Source organism: Fusarium verticillioides, chromosome 1, assembly GCF_000149555.1.
Source record: "Fusarium verticillioides 7600 chromosome 1, whole genome shotgun sequence".
In the NCBI taxonomy this organism is placed as follows: domain Eukaryota; kingdom Fungi; phylum Ascomycota; class Sordariomycetes; order Hypocreales; family Nectriaceae; genus Fusarium; species Fusarium verticillioides.
Window position 1 is genome coordinate 1,047,026 of NC_031675.1, and position 10,698 is coordinate 1,057,723.

General features: G+C 50.2%; 3 protein-coding genes across 8 annotated transcripts; 1 reads left to right on the top strand and 2 right to left on the bottom strand.

Moving 5' to 3' along the window:
• Nucleotides 1-152: 152 nt before the first annotated feature.
• Nucleotides 153-3,709, bottom strand: FVEG_09627 (hypothetical protein). 6 transcript variants are annotated; one of them, XM_018898664.1, is made up of 5 exons: nucleotides 2,764-3,635; nucleotides 2,366-2,680; nucleotides 956-2,275; nucleotides 654-903; nucleotides 153-581 (listed from the first exon to the last, which is right to left on the bottom strand). In XM_018898664.1, the coding sequence occupies exons 1-4, from the start codon at nucleotides 2,964-2,966 to the stop codon at nucleotides 660-662; spliced, it is 2,082 nt and encodes a 693-aa protein (XP_018756582.1). In that variant the 5' UTR covers nucleotides 2,967-3,635; the 3' UTR covers nucleotides 153-581; nucleotides 654-659. The 6 variants fall into 6 exon arrangements, with proteins under 6 accessions (XP_018756582.1, XP_018756581.1, XP_018756580.1 ...); XM_018898663.1 differs by having other exon boundaries at nucleotides 153-903; nucleotides 2,764-3,709; XM_018898662.1 differs by having other exon boundaries at nucleotides 956-2,680.
• A 2,057-nt stretch (nucleotides 3,710-5,766) lies between these two features.
• FVEG_09626 (hypothetical protein) lies at nucleotides 5,767-8,177 on the bottom strand. Its single transcript, XM_018898660.1, has 2 exons — nucleotides 7,790-8,177; nucleotides 5,767-7,742 (listed from the first exon to the last, which is right to left on the bottom strand). The coding sequence occupies exons 1-2, from the start codon at nucleotides 8,009-8,011 to the stop codon at nucleotides 5,940-5,942; spliced, it is 2,025 nt and encodes a 674-aa protein (XP_018756578.1). The 5' UTR covers nucleotides 8,012-8,177; the 3' UTR covers nucleotides 5,767-5,939.
• A 129-nt stretch (nucleotides 8,178-8,306) lies between these two features.
• Nucleotides 8,307-10,577, top strand: FVEG_09625 (hypothetical protein). Its single transcript, XM_018898659.1, has 4 exons — nucleotides 8,307-8,494; nucleotides 8,574-8,901; nucleotides 8,955-9,458; nucleotides 9,509-10,577. Exons 1-4 carry the CDS (start codon nucleotides 8,474-8,476, stop codon nucleotides 9,898-9,900), a joined length of 1,245 nt encoding a protein of 414 aa, XP_018756577.1. The 5' UTR covers nucleotides 8,307-8,473; the 3' UTR covers nucleotides 9,901-10,577.
• The last annotated feature ends 121 nt before the right edge of the window (nucleotides 10,578-10,698 follow it).

Below are 10,698 nucleotides of genomic sequence, written 5' to 3' on the forward strand. Positions count from 1 at the left end.
TTCGACAGACGCCGCTGATCTTGGGTATCCACGATATGTATCAAACTTTTCTTTTAGATCTGCCAATCGTGTTTTGCCCTGCTTGAGTGATATTCCATAACATCATAACTTCACTAAATACGGGAGGATCGGAGGTGTTGCGATAGGGGCGCGCCTGATGATCCAACAGGAGATGGATATCATTCGTGCCGCCCTTTTGGGAATTTCACGAACTGGCCACCTAGACTCACTGTCATAATCTCTATATGGACATATTCACAAATCTCACAGTAGTTTCTCATCCAGTTTTGAATAAGTAGTAGAATGGTAGAAACAAGATGGGCCATGTTGAAGTAATCAACGCCAGATCCAATTGACCTATATACAACGGCCGAACGTACGTTGTCCGAGCCGGCAGTCGTCATCTAGTTTGTCGTGTGGTTTCCAAAGACCTTCTATAATATGCAAGCCTGCAGGTTCCCAGTGTGAAATAAAATATCGCAAGACATCATGACCCTATAAATACGCCCTTGAAGTGAAGAAATGTTTAAAGTTGACCAAGACCGGCGCACGCTGTGTAATGCAATGTCAAAAAGACAACGCTAAGAAAGTTTTTCGACATGTCAGTGGCAGCCCATGCATAGACCAGTCCACTGAATGTGTTGACGCGCTACCTTTTATCAAGGTCGGATTCCCCATGAAGGCTTCAATGTATCTTGCAGCGCTTGTTGGGTGAACACTTGGTCACCAGGCAGGCGACTCACACGTCCAGCTCCGTTGCGGATGGCACCAAGCTGAGCTTGGGACATGCCACTGCGGTTACTCCTGATGCTTCCAGCGTCGCTCATGTTGTCGGAATCCTTGAATCTCTTGGGAGGTGCGAAGTCAAGTCCAGTGAATGTGCTGGATTTGCGGAGAAGATGGCTGTTGTACGTTAGCTAAAAGTCATCTAATTGCGTAGTGGCGTATAACTTACGGGCTGGGGAGAGCGGTCAGCTCCTCAAAGGGCGAGACTAGAGTCTGAGCAGCAGGAACAGAGGGCGAGTAAGGTCGTCGCTCGCCGAAGGGACTTTGAGAGCGGCCAGCTGCAGTGTCGCGGATGGTGTTGGGAGGAGCAAAGTCAGCAGCGTTGATGAGGGCGATGTTATCATCCTTGAGCTTGGAGGGAGTTGGGAGAGTGGTCAAGGGTGCGGGTGGTGGAAGTCTCTTCCTGGGGGGTTGTCGAATGCGAGCTGAGGCTGAAGAATCAGGACGAGGGCCAAGAGCAGAACCAGCGCGGGAACGTCCTCCAGGTCCGCTCTGGTAGCTCATACCACCGATAGAACCGTTGGGACCACGAGGACGAGGTCCGGGTCGGCCAGGACCAGGGCGACGGCCAGCTGGGGGAGGTGTCATGGCACGGCGAGTGACAGGCTGTGCGTAGGGCATAACAAAGGCGTTTGTCTCAGGATCAAAGTAAGCTCCATCACCACCCATCATGTAGCCTTGGTCAACATCCTCGTAATACTTAGGGCCGGGTCTGCCCTGAGCCATTGAGGGTATGGGAGGCATAGGCGGGGGTGCCTCCTTGGTATCCTCAAAATACTCCTTGTAGAAAGAACGGATACGGTTGGCACGGTACTCGGGGTCCTCAGACTCTGTGATCTCATCCGGAGGGAGAGGACGGAATCCGACAGAGAGTCTCTTGTTATCCTGCTGGGGAACTCCTAGGCCTTGGTACTGAGGTGTATCCTCCACGAATGAGGTACGTTGCATGGTGCGACCGCGAGAATCGTCCTCATGGTCTTCGTAGTAACTTGAAATGTCAGCCGCGGGGGTGTAGGACTGATAATTGGAACCATCACTCTGGCGGTCGTGAGGGAGAGGAGCGGACTTGGGAGCATCAGGGGACGTCACAGTTGGGGATTTAGGCTGAGGAAGAGAGAAGTTCAAACCCAGACCGGTGGCCTCATGCTCCCTGGCAGGAGGTAGAGGGAAATCGTTGGCGGGCTCCGAGGAGAAGTTGGGCAACTCAAACTCGGGAGTCTTGCTCCTCACTGCGGGAGGTGGCTGTACGGAGGCGCCGTCACGCTTCTCATCAAAATCGGAAACCACTCCAATCTCAGGGATGATTGGGGCAGGCTGGAATCCATCCTTCTCGTCGAAGTGAGAGTTTGGCTGGTGGGTTGGCGCAGGCGCCTTGGGAGTGCCGAAAGGATCGACCTTGGAGTCGGTGGCAGAGACAGGAGTCTCAGGCAGGGAGTTCATGCGAGATGGGGGCATCTTCATGCTACCAGGCTTGCCAGAGTTACGAGGACTACTAAATTTAGTATTGTGCGAGAGGGAGTCCTTGGGATTAAAGGACCGCAATGAGCCGGTCTCGCTTTGCGTGATGGTCGCGACATACTGGTAAGGGTCCTGATTATCATTTCCCAAAGACTTAGCCAACGAGTTGAGCGACTCTCGCGACTCCTGCAGACCGGGTGGCAGCAGGTAGGGCGAAGAGAGGTTCATATCCATCGAGAGCTGACTGGGTTTATGGTTGAGGCCCTTCTCACCCCCTCCCATAAAGAGACTTCGACGGGTAGACTTCTTTCCGCCGGCCCCGTCGAGCCCAAAGTCCAGGCTCTTGTGAGGATCATTGATATCCTCAAGCATCTGCCTCTTCATATTCTTACGGTGGAGGTAGTACAAGAAGATTGCGATCAGAACGATAGGAACCCTACACATAAATGGTCAGCATATCGCGATCCAGTTGACCATCCGAAATCGAAAAGAAAAAAAAAGGCGTGGCTGGTAGCATACACAATAGCGACAACGATGGGAACTACCAAGTTCGTGTTGGCGCTGGCTGCTGCACAACTGTCTGTTTCTTGGCAGTTCTCTCGGGTGACGAGTCGGCGAAAGATCGAGGAAGACGATGCGACTCCATTTTTGGAAGCTGAAGAGACATCTTCAATGTTGGTGCGAGGTCGAAGGCGAGCACCTTCGTAATGAGCGATCCCCATGTTGGCGTGGTATGCTAGCGCATAAACTCAAAGCTTCCAAACAAACAAAGAGATGTTGATCGTCAAGTGTAGTTTCCTCCGCGAAAAAGTGAAATGGGCGTGAGAATATTAAGAATTGTCGAATATTAAACTCCAAGCACAACTGTCATAACCATTAAGCTGACCGTAATGCGATTGACAATGTCGGTAGACGGCTGGCACGTGTCGAGTATTATCGTCTCCAATTTGATACGGGAATCGAATGAATCTGAAATCGTTTTCGTCCAAGGATCGCGAGAAGCGTCAAAGCAGATGTTGGGCACCGTAATATCGAGAAGAACAAGACTGGACAAAGCCAAAAGCCAGCGGAGCAAAAGCGAGTGAGCGAGCGGCTGTGATGTTTGTTGTTGTGTAAAGAGGGACTAGGTCATTAAAACAATAGACCGTAACGAAACGAATGACTCGAGTCTGGTGTAAACAAGACTCTAGATTAAGCAGCAAGTTTTTATAAAAGAGTGACGAGCCCGCTGGCAGGCAGCTTTGGCAGAAATGCAGAACGATATGATGCTGTCGTCGTCGACCGATGAACAGTTGGAGAACGAAAGAAAGGAACGACGAATGGACGAGAGAAGGAGAGTAGGTAAAGAGGAGGATGAGGTTAGCGAGTGGGTGGAGATGTAGGAGTGGAGCAACGACGGGAGAGGCACAGGAGTAAAGGACCTGGGACTGGGACTGGAACCTCCACCAAGGACAGCCTCGAAAGCTGGTACCTGGAGTGTCATTCTAGGGCCTGAGATGACCTGCTACAGCGACAAGACTCGCTGTTCTCCCAGCGGACTAATGCCTGAGGGGCCGTCCAAGTCCAACACAGGCCCAGGCAACCAGGCCAGGGGCGGGGGGTAATGACCACTCATGGATCAGGTCAGGTCCCGTCCATCCCAGACAATGAATGAGCCTTGCTTTAGTTAGCATAGCTCTGGAACGATATCCCAATCAGGGGATTCACACGGAGCAAGATGGAGTGACACTAGGTTGAACCATTGGATTGGTGGTTGAACCCTTGTTCACCTTCCAGACCCCTTCCAAGGTCTTCTCCAAGAGAGATTAAGGTGGACATCCTACTGGATCCCATGGAAAGGGTTTGCAACGAGGCCTTGGTCAGAGCAGAAAAAGAGAATCTCGTCATGGAAGCCCTGTACGATGGATGTTCAGTGCACAAGCTCATGACTAGGTCGGTTGCTTCTGGTGAACGAGGCATTGACCGCATTCCCACGGACAACAATCAACAACAACCAACTCTCTCTCAGGCAGAGCGATCCGAAAATCAATCAATTAACAAAACTCAGTTATCAACCGTTTAATTTCCAAAAAGTCTCTTTTTGCCTCGCCACCCCGTTAGCGCCCGCATAAAAAACCACCAGTCACATCGAGCATCAGAGCCCAAAAGGAAGCATCCGCATGCGCCTGTGGGTGCACAACCAGGGACAATCTCGCATAACCCAGATGCACAATCGACCCCTGACCAGTAAAAACACAAAGAATGCATTAAGTTATGAGCGCTTCATGCAAGGCACGCGAGCGGCAGCCAGGCTAACCCCGGCAATCATGTGGAGGCCCGGGACCAAGACCAGCCAACGGACGTCATGGAACAGCTTCTGCTCTGAAGAGACCAAGCCCCGAAGAGGAAAGTAAATAAAGGGGGAGAAAGCCTCCCCGCCTATCCGCAGTGGCGTCAGGGGCTATATCTTGTCAACTGAAGTGGCTGCTGCAGGTACGCGGTGCAGACTGCAGAGAGTTCAATAGATACGGTGCTCTATCTCATATCGAGAACGGTCTCGATGGTCTTGGACGGAACCATTCAAAGACAGTGTCAGTAACAACCCGAGAGCATATTATCCTCTTCCGTTACTGGTCAACTGGATGAGACTGTCACCCTGGGCGAGACAATACAAGGCAAGGCAAGGCAAAACAAGCCACCTGAAATGAAAGCGAAAACCACTTCTCACCTCGCAAACACAGTCAAACTTGATATCAATCACACCGTCTGTTTCCTGGTTTCAACCCCTGGCTATCAAACTAGCCTCAAATGGCTGCTCGAGATCGCCAACTCCCTTATATCAAGATGCATATCACTGGTGTCACAAAAAGCTGAATCGTTCCCACATCTGAATTCTTGCATTAGAATCTTGGCTTATCGTGGGTCATAATTTTAATCCTCACCCACTATGCGCTGTCTAGTGCTAAGATATGCATCAATATTGCCCTCATCTCCGTCACCCATATCCTGCTGGCTTATTATTAGTATTCAGCTTGCCTACGTACGCACGCACAAACATCAGAAGAAAATATTCTTGAAATGGCTCAATTTTGCAGGAATTACCAATCGTTCGCCTACGTCAATATGGAGCTTGTAATTTTGATTCGGTGACTTCCGCCGCGAGCCATCTCACGGCATATCACATAGATCCGCCGGGGAAGCCGGATGATTTATTATTAGGTAGTTGAGCCGTTCGCCATTATTAGTCAGGACGATCAAGCTCCCTTACATCGGAGAGACGAGGCTATCACCACTCTCACCTTCACACGTAGCAAATACTGCGGATTGTTTTGAACTCTGTTTTGCCTTGCCTTCGGCCCTTTCACCGTCATCCTCGCTATTACCATACGAAAACATCAATATCGGGTTTCGTCTGATCCAATGGCGGTCAGTGTTTGGCAGGCAAGCTAACAGCTTAACATCCATGGATATCCATAGCTGTTCATGTCGGAATCAAGGACTCCCTTGACCAGCCAAGGCTTCCTCCATTCATGCCATCTCACTTTTAGAAATCAAGCAAATGATATTTTCACTATGGGGAAATGCCTCACACCTTAACCAACATTTGCTATCCTTGATCCCGAAGCTTTGAAACCGCCATTCATATACCATCCCAGTTATCCCCGGCCTGGCAGTTTCACATATCGACGGCCCCATCTCCCTTCATATCGAACCCCTCATCCTCTCCAATCTGTCGTGATTTGGTAAAATTCTGGCGCATATTCCAAGAGCCATCCTTTCTCGATCTTGGTGACATCCCGGATGAATATCTTGCTACCCGTCTCCATTGCTTCATGGAAGATGACCCAATCCGCTTTGCGGTTGAACATTAGTGAACTTGGATGTGCGTGAAGAACCATGTTGCCCTCGACGTTGCGAAACGTTCCGTCTGGTTGCATCCTTGCTGCGTGGGCAAAGTAGCCCGATGTAAGACAACGGCGGATCTGTTCTGCTTTTTTGACGTTCGCCTCCGGTGATGCTTGTCCAGCGAGTGTCTCATCTATATTGATGCTGAATCGCTCAAGATACCGCTTTAGTTGAGCTCTGATACTGACTGCTCGACTCATGGACTTGAAGTTGAGGTTGTTCTCATGACAGAACTTGGCTTCTTTTCGTCCCTTTGTAACAAACGCTTGGTAGGCATTGAGGAGAGTCAAGTGGTCGCCTTCATCCACGGCGAACTTCCTGCGTGATGTCTCCATCTTCTTTTTCTCGCCTTCGTGGGAGAACCATACACTGCCTCCGAGACTGGTCATTGCCGCGATTGTAAGCATTTCGCTGAGGCATCCAAAAGACGGTGCCGCTAGTAGGGTTTTCGCCATCATAGGTTCAACGGCCAACTCAGCCATCCTTGAGCCCATAGGCCGAGTGAGCTTGGCATACTCATCCAACGCTCCTAGAGCATAGAGCAACTCAAGAGCCTTGGCCATGAGTTCAGATGGTGGTGGAGATAGGAAGTCGAAGCGCACAATATTGTCTATTCCCAAAGCCTTGAGTTGCAGAACGACAGGTGCTAGATTTGACCTCTGAAGCTCAGGGATATTGGCATCCGGCAGCGACTGATAACTCTGCTCAGTGTAAAGTCGGAAGCATTTTCCAGGTTTTGTGCGTCCAGCTCGTCCAGAACGCTGGGACGCCGCCGCTTTCGATACTGCTGTAGCAGTGAGTGATTCTATGCCAGTCCTTGGGTCATACGCTCTCAGTTTCACGAATCCGCTATCCACCACGAATACGATTCCATCGATTGTGACTGATGCTTCGGCGATGTTCGTGGAAAAGACAACTTTTCGTGTGCCTTCCGGCAGCTTGTCAAAGACATACATTTGCTGTTCAGTAGACAAGCCAGCATACAACGGCAAAGGCATCAAAGGACCGTGTTTTGAGCCAAGATCAAGCATACGCTCGCTGACTGCTTGTATCGCATTGTCGATTTCCTCTCGACCAGTCAGGAAAACTAGGATATCTCCTTCGCCCTCTTGGGTGTGGATATCGAAGACAACGTCGATTGCTTTCTCAACATAGTTCTCTGCCGGTGACTCCAGGTAGAGTATGTCTATTGGATACGTTCTCCCCTCGAGACTGACGATGGTCCCGATTTCATCCTTTTTGTCTGTTTTGTTTGGCTGATCATCACTGCTCCTTGTGAAGAAGTCTAAGAACTCCTTGGCTTGGAGAGTAGCACTGCTGATGATAATACGCAGCTCGGGTCGCTTTCGGCGAATTTTCTTCAGTAACCCCAATAAGACGTCAGTGCTGATAGACCTCTCATGCGCCTCGTCAACCATGATAACCGAGTAACGCGTCAGCAATGGGTCGACCAGAGCCTCTCTGATGAGGAGGCCATCTGTGAGAAACTTTATCTTTGTTGATGCCGAGGTCACATCCTCGAAACGTATCGAGTATCCGACTTCTTTGCCAAGCTCACAGCCAATTTCTTCGGCGACTCGCACCGCAACTGTGGTTGCTGCGACACGACGAGGCTGGAAAAGGTCAGCTTGTATGGTGTCATGGTTTTATGTTTACTTACCTGAGTGACGCCAATGATCTTTCCATCTGAACACCATCCTGCTCGTTCTAAGAACTGAGGTATTTGTGTTGTTTTTCCAGAACCAGTTTGACCTATGACGATCGTGACTGGGTAATTTTCAATCACATAGAGAAGGCTCTCGCGATGTTTCGCGATTGGGAGTAGAGCTGCTGGCTTGTGAAGAGCTGGGATAAAAGCTGCATCTAAATCCAGATCTGCCATACTGGATTGGGTCAACCAGATTCAATAGATTTAGGACTCTTTTTAAGAACAACGCAGAGTCTCTCACACCATTTGTGAGTATTTCCCTCTATGTGCGCACAAAACTCAGCTTGTTTGAACACGATTCATTTTGCATGAAGCATTATGTTCAAAGTCAAGCTTCACGAAGACGCATGAAAAGTTACCCTAGACTTGATACTGCTGTCAGAGCTACGGCCAATCAGAGCAACTTCCCCATTAAGAATGCATTGTGGCGAGTGGGTCAACGTCATCAGCTTCGTGTAGGCTGATTGACCCCTCGCGCCTCAACTTTAATATCACAAGGCAGGCCAGGCTGAAGCGAAATCCCCAATTTCCCTGGATATTGCCCATCTTTCAACCGACTTCTAATCAAATCTCGACTCTAAACTCGTGATAGCTTCAGACTGAAACTCAATCATACCAACCACAAGTGCGATCAGGATGTCAGCCCCTGGAGAAACGGTATACTACTACTCCTTTCGAGAACTGTCTTAGATGGCTGATGTTGGAGGATTTCCGCTAACATGACTTCTCCTGCTAGAACAAGGCCACCGCCGAGAGTGGACCTGAGTCGCCAACTACTGCGCGTCCTCTTGATCTCGACGACGATGATGTTCAGGAATCTGGCGTTCTCGATAGCAACACCACACCCGCTGCTGCGACTAACACCACTACCACCCAGGCTCAGGCCCAGGCACCAACACCCACGAATGAGACAGCACCCCCTAAGCCGCCCCGGCCTGTTTCTGAAGCGCAGAAGAATGAGACTATACTCAAGGAAGCTTTCCCTACTGTAGAGCTGAGTGTTATCAAGGCTGTATTGAGAGCTAGCGGTGGTCGCGTCGAGCCTGCATTCCATGCTTTGCTGGGTACGCTTACACAGACTCTTATTAGAGGGCATGATGAACTGATCTACGTACAGAGATGACCGATCCTGATGCTGCGCAAAACGAGCCCGCCGAAGAAGTCCCCCCTCCTCAACCCCCTAGGCCTCAGAATCGAACCCAGATGTCGCAATTGGAGGCAGACGAACTATATGCACGCCAACTTGCAGAACACTACGATAATGTTGGTGCCTACGAGTCGCGCACTGCCAACCGAGGCCAAAGACAGGGACAGCGAGGTCGTGATGAATGGGGTGACGACCGTGAGCACAGCTTCATTGACGACGACCTCCCTGTCATTCGCGAAAACCTACGCAAGGGATTCTTCGAGACACAGGAAAAGGTCAACGGATGGATTACAAACATCAAGAAGAAGATCGAGGAGAACTTTGACGAGAGTGAAGAGCAGACGCAACGACAAGGAGAGCCCTTCCGTCGTCCTGGAGAGTCTAGCAGGCGAAGCGGTGATTATGACCGATATGATGCGGATCCTCAAGTTCTCAGCGATGATTTCGCTGGCATGAAGTTTTCTTCTGATGGAAGTGAGTACTGATACCTGTATTGTGTTGAAGCAAATGTTGACAACTCGTAGCTCCTGTGAATCGACCTATGGCCAATACTGGCATGTACAAGCCCCCTCCCCCATCTACTTCACCCAAGCCTAGCAACGGCCGACGAGTTGGTTTCAAGGAGGAGACTGAAGAAATCAATATGTACGACTCTTCACCTAGGGTGCCACCCAAGGATGCAGCTCCCGCGAGTGGCACAAGGGGTAGCAAGTGGCAGCCCATGTCGGCGGTTGAGCCGAGCCCTATCGCAGAAAACGACCCCTTTAGTCTGGGAGATAGTGAAGATGAGAGGGAAACACATCAGAAGACCAAGGACGATAAGACTGATGACAGCGAGCGCTTGAAGAAGGCCACTGCCGAGGCAATGGCTGATAGCCTGAGCGAGTCTAAGGACACGGAGGCGAAGAAGAACTAGATGTTAGCAGATTGACGTAGACCAGTCGTACAGACCTTGGAAGAGGATGGAAGTCATGAAGACGTAGCCAAGAGTCATGAGAGCAGCAAGTCGAAGAGTTTGGTGCCACTTTCGCTGTCATAACAAACATGGGTGGTCTGTTTCTGGTTATAGCTCCGTATCGTATCTCACGACGGTTCAGTAGGTAGCATATAGTAGCCTTTCTTTTCTGGTTTTGCATACTCTGGCATACTCTGCTATCCTTTCACATTGCGCATCATGACCCGTGACTCTTCTCGAGTGACGGTATCATGAGGCGTCGGTGCAGACTCGATGTTCGTTCCTTGGCTTGCATAGCATATCAAGTTCTGAAGGACACACAACGATAAGAGCTCTCACATAGTGGATGTTTGTGTTTCGTCCAACCAATGTCAACAGTGACAGGCATAGAGCAAGCTTGAAGGATTATTCATTCCTTACTCATGAACTAGGAAACGGAGACGTGCCTCGAGTCGTGCAAGTCCTCATGGTGATGGAGCTGAGTTGGGGAAAATGACATAAGAAATTTCCTAGGAGCTGTGCAATCACTCCCTCTCGAGTCTGGAGCCTCTCGAGACCCCTTGCTCCATGACGTTCCGTCTCGGTTTTACCAATGGAAACAAGGCAGGTCATTGAAATCATTATTGTAACGTAAGTGGAAGAAGTACGCGCGGAGAAACACCCGGCAGGTCCCGTTGGGATGCAGAGGAGACAGGCTAGACAGGCTCGTGCATCGCATTGCATCGCACAGCTAAAGATGGAGATATGGCCCGGACCTGT